Source organism: Glycine soja, chromosome 2 (genome assembly GCF_004193775.1).
Source record: "Glycine soja cultivar W05 chromosome 2, ASM419377v2, whole genome shotgun sequence".
Lineage (NCBI taxonomy): Eukaryota > Viridiplantae > Streptophyta > Magnoliopsida > Fabales > Fabaceae > Glycine > Glycine soja.
The window spans coordinates 44,540,630-44,561,984 of record NC_041003.1 but is presented as its reverse complement, the minus strand read 5'-3'; the positions used below and the strand labels follow the sequence as shown (position 1 = coordinate 44,561,984).

The 21,355-nt window shown below is 29.0% G+C and overlaps 1 protein-coding gene across 1 annotated transcript; it reads left to right on the top strand.

The window, feature by feature from the left end:
• Nucleotides 1-691: 691 nt before the first annotated feature.
• Nucleotides 692-8,766, top strand: LOC114376695 (B3 domain-containing transcription repressor VAL1-like). Its single transcript, XM_028334935.1, has 12 exons — nucleotides 692-892; nucleotides 978-1,134; nucleotides 2,976-3,057; nucleotides 3,156-3,257; nucleotides 3,871-4,496; nucleotides 5,029-5,125; nucleotides 5,272-5,446; nucleotides 5,727-5,803; nucleotides 5,914-6,225; nucleotides 6,331-6,380; nucleotides 7,679-7,746; nucleotides 8,236-8,766. The coding sequence occupies exons 2-12, from the start codon at nucleotides 1,022-1,024 to the stop codon at nucleotides 8,688-8,690; spliced, it is 2,157 nt and encodes a 718-aa protein (XP_028190736.1). The 5' UTR covers nucleotides 692-892; nucleotides 978-1,021; the 3' UTR covers nucleotides 8,691-8,766.
• Nucleotides 8,767-21,355: the final 12,589 nt, after the last annotated feature.

The following is a 21,355-nucleotide window of genomic DNA, read 5'->3' as shown; positions in this document are numbered from 1 at the left end:
GTATTTTGTATTTTATTTTAAAAATTTTATAATTTTGATCAAATTTTAAAATTTTCTTATATTTTAATTAATTATTTTTTTTATTACTTAAATGAATTTGATATGTGTATTGTTCAATTGGAGTTGTTACAAATTAATGTGTTAGAGAAGGGATGATCCATGTTATTTCAGAAGAAAAAAGTATTAACATAAATTACTTTTATAATAGTCAAATTTCCATAAATATATTTAATTTTTTTTCTTTCTGAAGCTAATATATTTTTATTGTAAATGCTAATGAAAGAATTTAAACTCATAACCTCTCATTCCTCTCTTCTCCTTTTGTCCTTTTCTAACTAATCTCTTTTTTCCAATAATATAGTCTTCATCCACCCCACCTTCATGATCATACTTAAGAAACCAGTTATTTACTAACTGTATGGTAGTATGGTTGGTCCATAAATATAACAATTATTAACATATTTGTTTTCTGTGAAAATTAATTATGACATAAATGTAGATTATATTTTGATTTATTCAAGCATTAAAGGAAAATTGGTGAGAGAGGGGAGGAGTCCAAAGGCAAGAGGCGTTAGAGTGGAAAGTCAACCTGGAAAAGCATCAGTAGGCTTATTGTGAAGCGATGGCATAAGGGAGTCATAATATATAAGACCTGCCACTAAGATAAGCAGTCTCGTCTCGTGCATGCATTTTTCGCACTTCTCTTCAGCGTTTATGTAACGGTGCTTTGCATGCACTTTCTCTCTCTAAAATAAACTCACACCCTCAACACTCTCTCTTTCTTCCCAAAACACAACATCACAACATTAATTGACGTCTCTTTTTCTCTGTGTGTGCATGGTTGTTTTGTTGCAGCACCGAGAAAGCATCGCCTAGTTGTTTTCTCTTCGAGGTAATTGGTTTTGCTATCCCTTTATCGTAAAAAAATCTCGAATGATTTCGTGTGTCTGTCTAATTTACTATATTTTTGTTTTTAGGGTTTTGACTTTTGCAGTGGGAGTGAGGGGTTGATTTGTGTGCGATGGAGGTTGAGGTTTGCATGAACGTTTCGTGCAAGAATGGCTATGCTAGAGAATGGAAGAAGGGGTGGCCTTTGCGATCGGGTGGATTCGCTAGACTCTGCCACAAGTGCGGGTAAATTTGATTCCTCTCCCTCTTTTTTTTTTTTTAATTTTTTTTCTATTGCTGAAATTCCATGGTTTTTCCATTGTTGGGGGTTATTTCACGAATTTGACTTCTCTAAAGTGAATATAAGCAAAGTTGTCGAAAATGGTTTTAAAACATGGTTCACGACTGTGATTTTGGCCAAAATGTCAAAGTTTTTGGGATGTTTACAACGCGATTGCAATTGTAGCTGCATGGAGTTGCATGTCATATTTGTTCATAATTTGTCACAATATGAAGTAACGCGACCACAATTGTGGCCGCATGGATCTGCATGGGTCATATTTATTCACAATTTCCCATGATATCAAGTAATGTGATGACAATTGTGGCCGCATGGGTCATATTTGTTCATAATTTTTCACGATATCAAGTAACTTGATCACAATTGTGGTCGCATGGGTCCGCGTGAGTTATATTTATTCACAATTTCTCATGATATCAAGTAACATGAAGAAATTGTGATCCCAATTTAAAATCTTGGTTATCCATAAGAAAATCAAGCGATGATATTTTAACAAATTCATGATTTGTTATCCATGTGCAAGGAATATCAAACGTTTGATTTTTCATCATTTGAGATTTAATTTGTTATTTTACCCTCTTACTCTAGAGGAGCTGGATCCTGATTTTACAATATCATAACTTTGGGTTTTGAGTCGTTTTGACGTGACTTATTTTTCGGGATTTTTTGGGCTTTGACTTGGGTCTTCTTATAACCTCAAATTGGATAAGTATGGTTCAACACATTTTCTTTCCGAGATTTTCTGGTTTTATGTGGGTGTGACTGATATAAAGAAACTGGTTGCATTGTCCTCTAATAATAATAATTGCATAATTTATGAACAATTGTAGTTCTTCTTCGTTAATGTAAGAAAAGGAGCTAGTAATGAGCTATTGCTCTCTAACAAGATTCTTTTTCATTTTTTTATTTATTTTCTTTTTAAAATCAATTCACGTTCGAAAGTTTAATGGGAGCATTTTTCTCGTCTTTATATGTTACTTTCTGAGTTACATTCAAAGCATTTTTTAATATGTTTGGTGATGTATTTTGGAGGCCAGGGTATATGGTAACAATGAAATAGTTTTTCTAAGGATGCATGGGGATGAATCTAGCTTATTTGTGTATTTTAAGTAACTACAAATTGGAAAGTTTTTATTGGAAAAGGAGATATTTATTTATAGTTCTTTATGTCTGATATAAAGTGTTATATTTTCTAAGAAAAACATTATACTCTTAGTTTCTTAAAATCATCCCTAAGTGTTGATGTTAACAAAATCCTGTTTCTAAAGATAAAAGTGTTCTGTTTTCTTAGGTGTAAAACTATTCATGAGCCTTTGCTTAATAACTTAGGCTCTTGGGACACAGGGACAGTTAGTTTATAACATTATATTTAAGCCTAAGACAAATGAGTACAACACAAGGTCAGTTGGCGCTGTGCATTGTCCATAATTCCATGCCTGAAAGTCCAAAGATGCATGAAGGGGCATGCTAAATATAAAACCATTTATGAACCTTAACCTAGTAGCTTGAACTTATGGGGTACTTAGTTTATGATATAGGGAATAGGGAATATGAAATAAGTATCCTGGATTTAGAGAAAAAAACTGTCAGCTTATGTGATGCATCGACTCTATAAGTTTGGTTTTTGCTGTCAAGTTGTCTCTAAAACATGCATTAGTAATCTACCTTTGCCTTTCTCTTCCATCTTACATATTAAATCTTGCAATGAATTTTTGCTAGTAATAATTCATTTATTGGTTCTAATTTCCGCTTGGAAATCCTTAATGTGTCACTTTGTATGCTTCAGATCTGCCTATGAAAATTTAATTTTCTGTCAGAAATTTCACCTACATCAAACGGGGTGGAGAGAGTGTTCCTTTTGCAACAAGGTAAATAGATAACATGCTTTATTTTCAATTTGAATTCTATTCGATCCTTGTCTTTCTCTCTTTAGACTTTGAAGTGTATTATTTGACTTGGTTTGCAGACTTTACACTGCGGATGTATTGCATCGAGCTCTATGTTTGAGTACCTTGATTATGGAGGCATAGGTTGTGTTACCTGTGTAAAGACTTCGCAACTTAATTTGGTAAGGTTAATCCGAATATTCATTTTTGAAGAATTATTTCCAAGCCTAAAGTTTATTTCCTTTATAATTAATGGTTGCTTGCTATTTTTAGTTTATCTCATATTGTAGTAAAGTTGCACTTCTAGATTTGCAATTTTTGAGCATGGATGCCTAAATTTTCTTTAAAGTTATTCACTACAAGAGTGGTGACAAATAGTAGAATACTATTGTTGAAATCATAAGGATAGAATGCAAACATGTCACTAATAGCCTTCAAATAATTGTAATGTGTTATAAAACAGAAAACGTAACGCCTGTTAATACTAATAACTTTTGCCAAGTACTAGTAAAGTAAAACTTATAATATTGTCTATAAAAAGAAGACAAATGTAATGTCAATTATGTATTTGGAAGACAAATTTTCTAATTATGTTTAGAAAATTGTTGCAGTTAGTGATGTCTTTCCTTGATTTCCTGTTACTGCCATGATTTCATCATTTATTTGACATAGCGTGAGATGCAGTTAGCACTATTTTTCAAAAGGCTCCACTTACACTTAGACATATTATGTTATTTGATTCCTTGCTGCTGTCACATGGGAAGTTCTAAGACTCCTATTATTTATTTGCTGCAGATACGGGATACTGAAAACACTATCGGGTCTGTTAGATCAATAAAAAACAATGCAAGTGATCGTCATACTGAACATATGGATTCTAGATTATTGGTGGATGGTGCTGGCAAAGGAAACCTTATGCAGTTGCGTAGGCATGTTGAAGCTAGTGAATCCAGCCGTTGGCAACGAGCTGAGAGAGATGGCATAGATTCATGTATTGGTCCAAACAGGCAAGATGATAGAAGATTTTCAAATGTGATGAAACTGTCTGGTCACTCATTAACATTTACAACATTAGATAATAACAGACCAACATGGGAGACACAAACTATGCACAAATCAAGTTCACAGAATATGTCTCTGGGAACCTCATCAGGAAATTCTGTCCTGCCTTCTGCTTTAGACATTGCAGAAAGGAGACTTGAGGGTAAAACATCGTTTTGTCCCTTTCATCAAGGGCAAAGACTTTTCTCCATATCTAAACCATTGATGGATGGGATAGCCATTAATCTGGAAGCTAGTAAAGGTGTGATTTCTCAGGAACGCGTTGCCCGGCCACCTGCTAATGGGAAAACCAAGAATCTGTTACTTTCTCGATACTGGCCTAGGATTACTGATCAAGAGCTGGAGAAATTGTCCGGAGAGTATCCTTTATAGTTATTAACTAGTTCTTTAGCCTATGCATTGCACATGATAAATTTTTATTTCTATATAATAAAAATCAATAAATAAATATTTTTGAATATATAAATTATATTTTAGATTTACAATTAACAATTTAAATTGTGATCGACGGTTACTTTTAACCATTGACAATTTCTTTTAAACAAAGCTACAGAAATTTAAATTAGAAATAGACATAAAAAGAGAGTTGATTGAAATAGTTAGATAGTTAAGAAGATCAAGTATGCAAGTAAAGATAAAAATATGGTAGTTTGAGTTTTGGAGATGGTTGAGAAGAAACGTTTTGACTAGCTGCTGCAGGGGTAGTGTGTGAAATACACTTCCAAAGGAGAGAAGAGAAAGAATATTGAAAATGTCTAATTAAGAGAGTCTTACTAGTTATGTATTCTAATTTATAATATAGGAGTAGATTTGGCCTGTTATTCACCGTCTACATTATACTTCGATATAAATTTGATTCATCACTAGTTTCCCTTGATGTTATCATCACAGTTTGAAGTCTACTATAGTGCCATTGTTCGAGAAGGTATTGAGTGCCAGCGATGCAGGTCGAATTGGTCGACTTGTTCTCCCAAAATCTTGCGCTGAGGTATGGCTCTATTAATTTAATCTTTATCTCAATCCTTTTGTGTACATGTTTACGCAGTTCTTTTAAATTACTTATTATCAGAGAAAAATATCATCACCCTGTAATTGCAGCACATTTAATCTGACAATTTTTTACCGGAATTTCAGGCTTACTTTCCTCCTATTTCACAGTCAGAAGGTCTTCCTTTGCAGTTCAAAGATGTGAAGGGAAATGACTGGACATTTCAGTTCAGATTTTGGCCTAATAACAATAGTAGAATGTATGTATTGGAGGGAGTAACCCCTTGCATGCAGGCCATGCAATTAAATGCTGGTGATACTGGTATACATCCATCTTGGCAATGAATTGATGCACATACTTATTTCATTATCATTTGTTAAAATTTATTTAGTATTCTGATTTTTGTGAAAATGTTATCTAAAGTACATGAGTTTTATACTCATACAGTCATACATAGGCAGATTGTTATAGAATATTAGAATTTTTCCCTTGTAAAGTATTTGTTGTGCACTATGTAGTTTAAGTGCATATATACATGGGGCAACTAATATATTGCACATTTGAAGTTATCATGGATTTATATGATCTTTTTTTGCTACAGTAATGTTTAGTCGGATAGATCCCGGAGGCAAATTTGTTATGGGTTCCAGAAGGGCATCAGATTCTATAGATACACAGGTTGTGAGATTATTTTCCATTTTACTATATGTTGCCTCTTCTTTAGATAATACATCTATATATTATTTTCTTCTTTGGGTAAATGTGATAAATGATCATAATTGAAACAGGAGGCCTCTACTTTTTCTCACTCCAATGATTTTGCAACAAAGGAAGCAACCTTTTCTGGTGCAACTGCAAATCTGCACTCAGGAAACAGTTATCCTGATCTTCTCCGCACAACGAAAGGGAATGGCGAACCTTACTTAAACAGATATTCAGAACATTTGCGTTTCAGTACCGAAACTGCTAATTGTCTACAAACTGAAAATGATATGGAGTTGAGAGTTACGTGGGAAGAAGCACAAGACTTGCTTCATCCACCACCTTGTGTCAAGCCAAGTGTTGAAACAATTGAGGACAAAGAATTTGAGGAATTTGAGGTAAGTGTGACAATGTCATGATAGTGCATCTTTCTATTATATTGGTTTTCTATTTCAAGGAGAATATGGACTGATATGGCGTGGACTTTGGAGCATTTTATTTAGGAACCCCCGGTTTTTGGAAAGGGAACTACAATCAATGACCACCCATCTGGGTAAGATTAAATACATTGCATATTTAGCATCATATTAGTATTTGATTCAGTAGAAAATCTTGATTGGGTACTAGCAGTTCTATTTGTTGTTTGTAGCTCGATCTTGCCTTCAAATTTTTCCAAACAGACGATGATGGTGTTTATACATTTCTGAATCCATGTATTTTATCCATTGATGTCCCAGCTTCTGTTTAATAAATTTATAATCTCTGCTTTAGCTGTAAAACCATAGTGCAATCTTGGTAAACCTTTTATCCTTAAGAATCACTGCTTTAGTTGTATGTGACATGTAAACTATTATCCTTAAATTATTTGCTCTTATTAATTTTTTCCTAGATTTCTTAGGTAATAGATACTTTATCATTGTTGCAACTTAAATGGATTAAAAAGTAATTTGAAAGAGCAGTTAAACAACGCTTTTTATTGTAGTATCTAGGAGGAATTTATATAGTTTTTAATGTCTTCTAACTTGAAATTCTCCATATTGAAGTGAATTTTTTTTGATAAAATTTGATCTTTTATTTGTAATGCACTTTATTTATTCTTTTACAAAATGTGATTAGGAACCAAAATGTATTTTTACTGTTGAACGAAAATTGGAATTTTCTTTGTTCGTGGACCAGGTTAGTTAAGAGGATAAATACAGCAACGTCCTTAGTTGCTAATATGATAGTTTGCCAAGGTAATTGTTGGACATTCTGGTTTCCATCTATATTAATAGAATCAAATATGACTCTATCAAATACAACTTAAAAAACAACAAAGCCTTATCTAACTTGATGAGGTCGGCTACATGGATTGACAGTGCTATTAGGCTCAGTTAAAGACCAAATTTTCACTATAACTCAATTTTGTGAGACCATTTTTATTCAGTTTTCTTGCAATCGATGTTAAAGAAAGTATAGTAGATTGTTTCCATTGGATTGTGTGGCGAAAATTAATGTTGGTATCTGAGGCGATTAAGGTTGGGGATTTATGGGTTGATGAATTTCCATGTTTACTTGAAAGCTATTGTGGGAGGTACTAGTATTTGAATATGGGTTTAGAAACAAATAGGCATCAAGCTAGTACTAGATTCAATATTTTTTTTCATCTTAGCACCTGAAAATGTAAGACAGAGAGATATCAAGAAGTACTCTTTCATCAAAGAGATTTTATAGAAATAATTCTCTCTTTTGTTTTGTTGTTCTATTTCAAATGTTTGGGGTGCTAGCGGGTGAACTTTGTTTTGTGTTTTTAGACCTTGATGGTAGTAAATGTATAGTCTACTGTTCTTATTACGAACAATGGCTTTTCAGGTCTTTGAGCTCTGCATCAGAGGAAATGAGTTCGAGGGAGTTGGAAAATATTCTTGTAACCAGCAAAGGTGATGATCTTACTCTGTAACTTTTTACATATTCTCTGCATTTGACAAATTGTCTTGTTTGTCGCAACGGGGTTTTGGGGTTTGATGCTTCAGTACAATTGATTCAATGCTCATAGTGTAGGAAGCACATGCTAGTTTTTACATTCCTAAAGTTTATATTGGGGTGGGTGGATTGATATCTTAGTTAAATTCTATGTTTGGTGTTTATATTTAGATTTCAAAGTTGTATGGGGTCTACATGTTTGTGGGTATTAAAATAACAAGCCTTTTATTTTTATTATTATTATTATTATTATCATACCAAGTAATTCTTTGGTGGTAGAAATGTCATGTTCAGACTGCAAAATTTGCTTCCTGAATTGAGTCCTTTCAATGCTTTTAATTCATTCCCTAGTCCAGTCGATTTAACTAAATTTCTATATTCTATTTGTCCTTGCTAATTAGTAGATAAATATTTATTGAATTTTCTGGCTGCATGATCTTCCTCAGATACTAAAAAGCGAAGAATTATGGAAAAACCTGAGTCAATCCAAGAACACGAGTCTGTTGGCTTAGATGATCATATTGACCCTACTGATTCATCAGCTGGTGCCACAACCAAGCATCCAAGGCACCGTTCTGGATGCACTTGTATTGTGTGCATTCAGCCCCCAAGTGGAAAAGGGAGGCATAGGCCAACATGCACTTGCCTTGCCTGCATGACCGTGAGGCGCCGGTTCAAGACCCTTATGATGCGTAAGAAGCAACGCGAATCAGATGCTACCCAAAAGGATCAGATTCATCACAGTGATGAGGGAGACACCAATGGTGGTGCATCAAGAGATGGTGCAATTGCAAGTAACTTGGAGAATGAGGGAAGCCTCAACAGAATGGATGAACTTGGTGCAGGACAAATAGACCTGAATAGTCATCCCGATCATGAAGACATGCAAGTGGCTATGTGATTCGATTCAGTTGTTAGAGGGAAAATTTTATCATTTCTATTTGATTACATGATTGTCTGTTATAACGAATACTTATATGGTCTGTATAAAAAATACTTAAATATATGTTTTCTTATCTCTATTAAATATTTTGATTTTGTATTTGTTTTTTAATAAAGCAATGAGTCTCTATTTAAACAACAATTTTATTTTTGATCATTGATATTTATTTTTAGTCTTTAAAAAATTAATAAATTTTATATTTGTTCTATGACAAATATTTCTTATTTATTATTAATACAGACTAAAATAAAATTTATTAATTTATTAAAAAATAAATATAAAATCTTCTAATTTATCATAAATTAAATTAAAACATCAAGAATAAAAAATAAAAATTTTATTTTATTAGGAACTCAACACAATAAAAATTTATTAGAGAACAAATATAAAAATCAAATATTTATTAGGTATTAAAAATATATTTAAATCTAAAAAAAAGCATTTAGTACTTGTTCTCGCCATTAAATAGTTAGGCTGGGTAACTCTTATTTTCAGGCAAAATGGTTTTTTTGGGTGGAAATTATTTTTAATATATCCTGCATAATTTTGTTTAAACTAAATCTTGTGTGTGTGATATACAATTTGAAAAACATTTAGGATCTATTTGAATAATTTTTTCTAAGAATATTCATAGAGAAGAAAATAAGAAAAAAGATAACATTTTCATAAGTTAAAATTAATTTATACGAGACTAAAATAAGATTTTGGAGAAGCTAATATGAGTAAGTTTTTACAAATTAACTTATGAAGATTTAATTTTAACTTATGGAATTTATTTTAAAGAAAAAGCTGAGAGTTTCTTATTAAGAATAAAATTAATATGTTTATTTAAATTAAAAGTCAACAACCCTAATCAAAAGGCGTGCATTGACTAAAAAGAAGAGTACAAATGTACAATAGAGTACTTGATTGAACCAAAACAAAATTTGTTCTTTGTAGCATGGATTCAATACGAGTTATTTTATCTAGTCAAAATGATAATTAGTAGGTGAAATGTATTTAATTTTACAATAAATACCTCAACATTTACATTTTCATCTCATCTAAACGGTCTTACAATAAACATCCTTAACATGCCTATAAATACAAGAATGAAGATGAATTGAGAACCTCAATGCTAGAATTGCTGTAAGACCTAGTATTGTTACTCAAAACATAACTCTTTTCCATCTTATATAAGCTTTCTTTGTAAACTCTGTAATTGTTGAGAGATTAGTCTTAGTCTTGCCCTTTAAACCTTTACTAGGTGAAATATATTGTAAAAATTAAGATTTTTTTATTACCATTCAATTATAAATTATTATATAATAGAAAATTGTTGAAATTTGTAATAACTAATTTAAAAGTCATTTTAGGGTGAATTTTAATCAATGATAGGATAAAAGAATTTACATTATGTATAAAAATTAAACATTTTTTTATTTTATAATCTATTTGATTTATTTATACTTCTATGTAATATCTTCAAATAATTAATTTTAAACCTATTTGGTAGTTAAATAAATCCGAATATTTATAAATATATAGTTTAATCAAAACTTAATTTTATATTTTTAATTGTTTTACTTTTTTTAAAAAAATCAATAAAATAATTCAACCTATATGGAAAATTTAAAACAAATAGGTTATATCATTGTACATACTATGTAATATTTCTATTATACCTTTTTTATCACTTACATATTTAATTTAAAAAACATCAATGCATAAAATTAATAATATAATGATGGCATAAACATGTGTTTGATTTCTGATATATATACATGAATTTTACGTTTGATCCATACTAAATTTTTTCTTCATATCTATTCCCTGGTATGTGAAAAGTTTCATTTTAGATATTCTTGGCGTTAGTTAGGTAATGACGTAATCGTTAAATATTTGATAACGCAAATATTTATTAAAGATCAAACACAAAATTCATATATTAAGAATAAAAAATATATGTAAGCCTATAATGAACCACAACCATTCAAAAGTTAAATTAAAAATGTTCTATTTAAATATTTTTTATAGACTTTTAAGAATATATCAAAAGAGTCTAACTCAGTTGATTGAACAATATCTTTTAGTTATTATAAATTTTTTAGTACATGATACTTTTAAGAATATTATTAAAAAAATACACGTGTAGATAGTTTATTGTTTTATTATTTAATTTAACACTATTTTTCTTTAAAAAGTATGACAAACATTTATTTAACACTAAATTTTATTTTTGTCTAAATGAGAAAAGTAGTTAAAATATTTGTCAAAATTTATGTTTCACATTATGTTGAACTTGCTAATAATTTATATGAAATCACATTACGAATGAAAAAATGACATCACATTTTAAATGTTGAGAATCACTAATTAATTTCACCATATAAGATTTTAGGTTTAAATAGAGGTAGATGTGGGCTGTTCTTTGAGAAATGGACAAAAGATTTTAGTTTAAAAGAGGTTCACTTTAGGGTTTTGTTGTGAAGGCACCATTGTGTTGCTTACACTACAATTGAGCACAAAAATGAGTTAGACTAAGGAAAATTAGCAACCTGAGAGGTAGATGTTAGGAATTTTATATTTCCTAATTAATTAATTAGTGTGAGCTACATATTATATTTATCATTTATATTAGTTATTTACATTTATGGACTCAATAAAAGTAATCTAATTTGCTGAGCCTATTGAACTATCATAAAAAATTAATATGGGCTTGATAAGCAAAAATTAGTTTGGCTCGTTAGGGAATAATGAGAACTCTAACAAGTTAAAACCCAAAGTAAGGTTGTGGTCCCCAAAACATCAAAATCAGAAATTGTATTCTCTTCTCCCCATCTGACGAGAAACCTAAGGTCACAAAAGGAAAATAATGATTTAGTTGAGGAAGAACACAAAACCAACAGTTCCTCAGACTCATCAATTTCGTTGCTTATCATGGATCCGATGATTATTGGTATTTTATTAAGATCCCTTAAAATTCCAAACAATAGATTCCAATTATTAAGTAAGCAGTGGAAGTTTTGTGTGTCTTCTGTTCATTGGAAGAGATGACTTCAACTTTCATTATCTAGGTTGATCAAGCTTCACTATCATGGATACATATGTCTTCTTCATCATTATTTTTTTTTCTATACATCTTTTTGTGAGTGATACCACAAGTTGCAATTGCTCAATTTACTTTAATATTATTTATAAACTCCCTGCAACAAATGGTATTAATTTTTTGTCCATCTTCTTTTGTCTACAAGATTTGTGTTATAAAACAATCAAATCTTGTAGATAAAAGAAGATTGGAAAAAAATTTAAATAAGAGCATTTGATGCAAGGAGTTCATAAATAATATTCAAGTAAATTGAACAATTTCAAATTGCGGTATCACTCACAAAAATATGTATAGAAAAAAAAACAATGATAAAAAAAACATACATACCTATGATAGTGGAGCTAGGTCAACCTAGATAATGGAAGTTGAAGTCATCTCTTATGATGAACAGAAGACACAAAACTTGCACTACTTAATGAACAACTCAAATCTACATCTCGGGTTGTTAGTCGTCCTTAGTCTAACTCCTTTCCATGCTCAACTGTAGTGTAAGCGACAACATGGTGCCTTCACTACAAAACCCTAAAGTGGATCAACATCAGATCAAGGCAAAAACAAACAACACTAAAAAAAAGTTTAATAAAACAATAAATCCTAGTATTTTTTTTACATGAAAATATTTATTCCAGTATAAGGTAAATAATTTATTAAATAATTCTTAAGTTTTACAATAATTAAAATTTCAACTTATTTTTATGATACAATAAATAAGTATAATAATTTTTTACTTAATTTTATGATATAAATAAATAGATAGAATTACTTATTTACTTACAATCTCCAATAAATTTTTTTAAGAAAATACATTAGAAAAAAACACAAGAGATAAAACTTAAGTAGTTTTTATGAAAGAAATAAAAAAACCTAAAAATGAAACAAATATAAAAGATAAAATCCAAACCATAATTGTTGCCTCCAAGAAGCAATTTAGGAAGATCAACATCAAACACTAACATCAGAAGGGTATTCTCCTGTATTTAATTCTCATTTCCTTTCATTCCATAGCCATAACCATATTGATTCTCATAGTTTTGCTAGTGCTTAGATAAAAATGATCAACCTCGTCTTAAGCTTTATTAGTAATTATAGTGACAACATTAGTTGTTAGCCTTAGGTGAAGAAGAGTTAGCCTTATTTATTTTCCTAGTTTAGTACTCTTAATTACAATATAATTTTGAATAATGATTTTTTTGTATTGCATTGCCTCACTTAAAAAAGGAATTCAATTCTTTTGTCTAATATGACTAACTTTTATTTTTGACTTAGTTTAGAACTTTTGTCTAAATGAGAAAAGTAGTTAAAATATTTGTCAAAATTTATGTTTCACATTACGTTGAACTTGCTAATAATTTATATGAAATCACATTACAGATGAAAAAATGACATCACATTTTAAATGTTGAAAATCACTCTAATTAATTTCACCATATAAGATTTTAGGTTTAAATAGAGGTAGGTGTAGGTTGTTCTTTGAGAAATTGACAAAATATTTTTGTTTAAAAGAGGTTCACTTTAGGATTTTGTTGTGAAGGCACCATTGTGTTGCTTACACTACAATTGAGCACAAAAAAGAGTTAGACTAAGGAAAACTAGCAACCTTAGAGGTAGATTCCAATTGTTAATTAAGTAGTGGAAGTTTTGTGTGTCTTTCATTCATTGGAAGAGACGACTTCAACTTTCATTATCTAGGTTGATCAAGCTTCACTATCATGGGTACATATGTCTTCTTCATCATTGTTTTTTTTTTCTATACATCTTTTTTGTGAGTGATTCCGCAAGTTGCAATTGTTCAACTTACTTTAATATTATTTATAAACTCCTTGCAAAAAATGCTCTTAATTTTTTGCCCATCTTCTTTTGCTACAAGATTTGAATGTATTACAAGATTTGTGTTATAAAACAATCAAATCTTGTAGATAAAAGAAGATTGAAAAAAAAATAAGAGCACTTGATGCAAGGAGTTCATAAATAATATTCAAGTAAATTGAACAATTTCAAATTGCGGTATCGCTCACAAAAATATGTATAGAAAAAAAAACAATGATGAAGAAAACATACGTACCTATGATAGTGAAGCTAGACCAACATAGATAATGGAAGTTGAAGTCATCTCTTTTGATGAACGGAAGATACAAAACTTGCACTACTTAGTGAACAACTCAAATCTACCTCTCGGGTTGTTAGTCGTCCTTAGTCTAACTCCTTTCCATGCTCAATTGTAGTGTAAGCAACAACATGGCGTCTTCACTACAAAACCCTAAAGTGGACCTCTTTTAAAATAAAATCTTTTGTCCACTACTCAAAGAACAACTCGCATCTACCTCTATTTAAACCTAAAATCTTCTATGGTAAAATTAATTAGAGTGATTCTCAACATTTAAAACATGATGTCATTTTTTTTATCTACAATGTGATGCATGTCATATACGATTATCAACAAGTTCAACATAAAATGAAACATAAATTTTGGCAAATATTTTAACAAAAATATAGTATTTTTCTCAACATTTCAAAAGATTCTGAATTAAGTCAAACATAAAAGTTACTCATTAGACAACATGATTTAATTCCTTTAAGTGAGGTAGTGCAATACAACAAAATACTATTCAAAATTATACTACAATTAAGTGTACTAAACTAGGAAAATAATTAAAAGGTGTTGAAAGTTTAAAGTCATTAAATACTAATTCGTTCATAGATCTCAAAATAAGGTTTCATTTTCTTATAAGCCAAAAATTAGTATTAAGAGAAATCCAATACATAGCACTATAAAGTAAGGGTGTGTGAAAACTTTATACGTTAATTTTTTTCCACAAATATGAGAAACAACTTAACTCTGTCTCTCTCTTTATGTGTAGATGGATTTGGATTCTCTACAGTCAACGAAATCATATATTCACACAATTAGACGATTAGAATCATCTGATAGAGATCTAACGATTGATATATCATTTCAGTAAATTCAACTTCAAAAACACCTTTAAAATAATGACTATCTGATGAAATCAAATGGTTCATATTCATGATCGTGTGAATGCATGCATGCAAGAATCCAAATCTATCTATTAATATTTCTAAATGGTTTTTTTAAGTGAGTAATATTTATCTTTTTGTTAATTTGAGTTTGGTACAATTATCCCCACCCCAAAAACTAAACACAAGAAAAACAATGGTGCTCCTCAGTAAAAAATACATTCATATAGCTAATAAATATTACTTGCTTAAAAAAATCCACTAAAAATGTTAATAGATATCATGATAAAGATAAAATTTATTGCAAACCATTTATGACGAGAAATTTAAAAATCAATGTTTATTTTTTTATCCTCACATTAAAATGCCCTCTCATTAAATTTGCTCTAAAAGTATTTATATATACATAGGGTTACATTACTACAAAACCCCCCTTTTTTTTGTTTGTTATTTGGGGCATCTAAATTGGTGGTAGAATCATGTAGAATTAATTGATGTAAAATGTCAATTTTTTAAAATCCATTTTTTTAGAACCTATGTAATAAATTTTTACATTGGTTTTGAATAGAATTGAGGTAATGCATGCCAGTTTGCAAAACAAAAAACCTAACCGAAGCACACAAAAATACAACAAGATTCCAATAAAAATATCAATCGAATCAACACAAAAAGGATCATCCACTAAAATTAAAACACAACAAAAATAAAACAATCATTTGAAAGAAATATATTACATAAACAAAAAAAGATGTGGAATAAAAGAGTGTAAAATTTAGAGTACATAGTTGAATTATCGAAACAGTGTTACCTTGATACAAAATTGTGTAATGAAGTTGTGAAATCAAGATGATATGGAAGAAAACCCTAGCAAGTTTGAGGAAGGGAAAAATCTAGATGCATGTTGTCGTTGAGGCACCAGCGGTTGTCCATAACCACAGTTCCACCGTGTATCACAATAGACACCAAATCAAGGCAAGAACAAACAACACTAAAATAAATCTAATAAAGTCAACACAAAAAGATCCGTTGAAGTAAAAACACAACAAAAATTAAACAATCATTCAGAAGCAATAGATTACCAATACAAAAAAAGCATAGACATGGAATAAAGTTATAGGGAAAAATTTATATTACATAGATTACCTATCAAAATTATGTTATCTCCATGGAGAATTGTGTAATGAAGTTGCGAAACCAAGATGTGATAAAGCGAGTGAAGGGAGAGGGAGCAATGGAGAGGCAGATCCATATCCATGACATTGTTGAGGCACCAACTGTTGCCTGCAATTTTTGTTCCATCGTGTGCTGCAATAGACACCAGATCAACACAAAAACAAACAGCACACTCCAAAATAAATCTCAATCCAATCAACACAAATAGATTTGCTAAAACCAAAACACAACAAAAAATTAAACAATCAGTCATAGATTAACTAAATGAAAAAGACAAGATGTTGAATAAAAGAGGGGAAATTCATAGTACACAATTGACTCTTTGAAACAATGTTGCCTCCATGGAGAATTGTTGTTGTGAAATTAAAATGTGGTGAAACTTTAGCAGGTGCCCTGGTTATCAAGATCCAGATCTGGATCCACTAAAGTCAAGATCCAGATCCACACTACAACTGAGGCAGCCATGGTTATCAAACTCGCAATTGAACTTGCTCATCATTTGAGCTTATGAGTCAAAATGAGAGGCACAAGTTAACTTGTAGTCAAACTTGTCTTGTTTGGGTCGTATTTTGTGGGTTTAGGGTTGTATCTCCTTCAATCTGCTCATGCCTTTTGAATTTGTGTCTCCTTCTATCTGAATCACTTTTCTTCTCTTTGATAAAGGGTTTCCCTCTCCTAATTGCAAATCACGTTTCTAATGTACCATTCTTCATTTTGATTTGTTTCTTCCTCTGAATTGCAAATCCATTTGAAGAGTAACCATCTTTTTAAAGGGGGAGAAAGGTAACAACTAATGGGATGAATGAAGAGAAACATATAAGGATTTTTTAGGTTAATGGATATTGGGCCTATATGATTGGCCCATTCTCTATATATAAGTAAAAAAATTGTATAATTAAATACTAGTCTAATACTAATAATAAAAAAACATAATTATGTATTAGAAGAATTTTATAATAGAGATAAAGTATATAAACATAATAAATAATGCATATAAATAAAATATTCTAGTAATTAAATATAATTAGTATAATAATAAAATAAATAAAGCATAATATATGATAGTATATTAAAAATAATAGAAATAAAATAAACTAAAAAATAATAGTAATAAAAATTAAATGAAACATAATATATAATATAATTATCTAAATATATTGGGTTGGAATGTTGAATTATTATGTTATTTATATGTAAAAGCTGGGAGAAGAGAATATCATCATTAAATAAGAGATCCAACCATCTCAAAATTACTTTGTTGATTTTGAGCCCATAAGAACAAGCCTTAGTAGTAGATAACTATTGTGGCCAAAGTGATTTTAGAATATAGAAATTAGTGGGTGTTCTCATTTAAGGTAAATATTCTCTTATTTGAGATTTTTTTTTTCCAAAAAATATGTAGCTTCCCCTTAATTATTTCATATTCTCTTTTAATTTTTTTAATATATTTCTTTTTCTTCTTAACTTTTTCATGAACAAATACCTCAAATATATGTTTTCAGATTGTTGAAAAATAATTCACATTAATCAGTGAAAAATAATAATTCAAAAGTTTGCTATAAAAGAATAGGAAAAAAAATTAAATAATACGATTCTAGTGATAATTTTGAATATGAAACGAAGGTATACTTTTCATTTACAGAAAATATTATATTGTTTGAGATTTAGATAAAAAATGGTTTAAAAGTTTGCTATATATAAAAAGCATTGTAATAAAAAGTAAATAGTAAGATCCTAGTGATAATTTTGAATAAAAAAGAATGATAGAAATTTTAATTTAAAGTAAATATTCTATTATTTGATGTTTTTTTAAAAAAAATTATATAACTTTCCCTTATTTCTTATTCTCATTTAAAAAATAATTAATTTATATTTGTTTATTTACTTTTCCTCCTAATTTCTACATGATAGATATGTCATTTTTTGTTGTTTAAACTGTTTTTTTTTTTTTTGGAAAAAGATATGCTAAGCATCAAGATAGAGCATAGCATCCCAATTACGTTGGTCTCCTAAACTCTATGTGTCATCTACCGTATACCTGAATTTATTATATAAGAAAGAAGAACAAAAAATTATTTATTTATTCACATTAATTAAATAAAAAATAATTTAAAAGCTTTTATTGTAATTATGTTATTGGCTGAAATATTCACTAGCTTTGTACATGACTAAAGTCTATTAGAAAATCTAATTTATCATCTTTAGCGAGATTTTATACATTTCTTCTATCAATTATATTTTATATGTGACAAGGTTTGAAGTCTTGAATCCAAGACTCATTGGCTTAAGACAATAATTTAATTTTTTTCTATAAAATCATAAGAATAAATAGTAATTTATAAGACACTTGTGACAATTTTGGATAAAAAAAACATTGGAATTTTCAGTTCAAGTGATAATATGATACTTGAAATGAAAATTTCATTTCAAATACATTATCTATTATTTCAGATTTTCTTACTAATTATTATTTTTTAAAATTCCCTTATTTTTATATCTCTTATAGAAAATAATTTTTTTATTTACAAATAAAACTTAACATCTCTTTCCTTTTTCTCCCGATTTCTTCATGTAAATATACCTCACTTTTTTCTTTCAGATTTTTACAAAATAATTTATCTTTTTCCATTAATAAGCTAAAAGATATAGAATTTAAAATTTATCAATAAAAGTACCGGAATAAATAGTAGGTAAAAAACATCCTAATGATAATTTTGGTTTAAAAAGGAAAGGAAGGTAAAATTTTACTTTAACGCAAGATTTAGATTTTTTTTCAAAATATTTATTGGCGACTTTCCCCTTATTTCTTATTCTATTTTGAAAATCAATTTTATTTTTATTTATAACAAATAATTTAACAAATTATTCCTTTTTCTCCAAATTTCCTCATGAAACTATACTTCAATTTTTGGTTTCTGGTTGATATAAAATTATTTATTTATTCACTTTATTACTTAAAATATAATTAATTTTTTTTATAAAATAATAAGAAGAAATAGTAAGTTATAAAATACTCGTGGCAATTTTGGATAAAAATCAAGGAAATTTTCATTTCAAGTAAATATTCTATTTTTTTCATATTTTTTACAAATTATTATTTTATAACTTTACCTTATTTAATTTCTTATTCTATTTTAGAATATAATTTTTTATTTACAAATAAAAATTGAACATCTCTTTCCTCCTTTCTTTTCCTTGACTTTTTCATGTAAATATACCTCTTTTATTGTTTTATATTGTTATAAAATTATTTATCTTTTTCCATTAATTAGCTAAAAAAATAATATAAATTTTTCTATAAAAGCATCTGAATAAAAAGTAAATAATAAAATCTTAATGATAACTTTGGTTAAAAAGGGATGAAAGGTAAAATTTTCAGGTAAAATTTTCATTTTGAAATAAATGTTATATTATTTCATATATTTTTCAAAATATCTTTTTTCAAATTTCCCTTATTTATTATTATTTTTTAAATAATAATTTATTTTAATTTACAAATAAAGTTGTAACAACGATTTCCTTATCCTCCAAATTTCTTCATGAATGATACATCAAGCTTTTGTTTCTGGTTGTTAGAAAATGATATATATATATTCACTTTATATAGTTAAAAATAATTTAAAAATTTCTATAAAAGCATAGGAATAAATAATATATAATGAATAAAAAAGCAAGGAAGGAAAAAAATTAATTTAAAGTTAACATTTCATTATTTTTTGTTTAAATAAATATTATATAACTTTTCCCATATTTCTTATTCAATTTTAGAATAGATTTTATTTCTTTATTTGTATAGATAAAAAAAAAATTAACTTCTCTTGACTTTTCCTCCTAATTTCTTCATGGAAAGATACATCATTTTCTTTTTTGTTTTTAGACTGTTAGAAAATGATTGATTTATTCCAATTAGTTAGTTAAAAATATAATATATAAATTGTTATGGAAGCATAGTAATAAAATCCTAGAAATAACAATATCAATGCAAATAAGCGTCGACCAAGCTGACTCTAATAGTAACATTTATTTAATTTTCAAAAATTATTAATTAGTGTCGGTTAGTTTGACCCTAATATTTTTTTTCTATATTAATAGCAAATAGGGTCATGGCCAACAGAATCCGGAAAATATTAACAAAAAATTATATTAAAAAATAGTGAAAGGCATTTTAGTGGCAGTTTAACGTGAGCTGACCACTGACGCTATTTGGTGTAAGTTGACGATCAACTGTTCATCGACGCTATTTAGTGTCGATGTCTAGGCTGGCACTAACTAACTTACGCTAATTTGAGTTTTTCTTGTAGTGACAGGATTGGAGGGAGATAAGGATCCTGTTCTTATACAAAATTACCAAGTGGAATAGAAATGAAATGGAACAGGGAAGAGGGATGTTTACTGCAAAGGTTATTGGAGACAAATCTAAAGTCATTGACTCATTCAATATTAATTTGAGTTGCCTGTATATAATGTGATCTAAAAAAACAATAAGGATATATACAACAGACATCCAATCTTTTGTTAAAATAAAATTAATGTTTTCTTATAATCCATGGATTTATAAACTTCCAAAATAGTTGTTTGTTCTATGCCTGCAAGCATATCAACAAGAAGCTTGTACAAGAACAGTGTGGATGAACCAATAAAGTATTGAAGCTAAAATTATATATAAAAAAAGGCCCGTGAACAATTTGCTTATAAATTGCCAAATACTTTATATTTATCCAAAAGTTCCCGATCCATCGACTTATTCAATATAAATGATTTAGAAATTTTTTTACCCAAAAGGCAGTTGCATTTAAAGTCCTTGCCAAGGTCAAGTCATTCTTGGGAAACGGGTACTAGAGATTAAAATTAATACGTTGGAGATTTGTACAACTAACACACATTTTCATCTCTTTATAGATCTCTCACCCCCGCAAACAAACCCATGTAGTAATAAGTTCTCAATTATTTTGATAATGTGAATGGAAAAAGACTTTGTTGAACGACTCAAGCTCTACTTCAATGATCTTATGCATGACTTAAAAAGTGTTAGTCGTCATTTGTTAGATGCAAAAAAAAACCTTAAGTGCACACAAAAACAATTATTCATTCTATCAAACAAACACTATCATTTAATTTCCTTATGACCACTTTAATCAGATTAAGTCTTCTGCATTGTTTAGTGGTTCTTTGGTCTATCCCTCACAATAAAGTTGTGATTAAGCAAAAGAATTTTCAATCAAGTGTGTAACTTTGTATACTTACATTAGCAAACTCTATATTTGTAAGGATAAACGTACTAGTTTACGTTAACAATCTTTGGTGTTGGTTTTAAGCAAGTGTAGGAGGCTAACACTTTATTTTTAGATTGGTGTATTATATAACCCAGTGGGGAGTTTTTAATCATGAT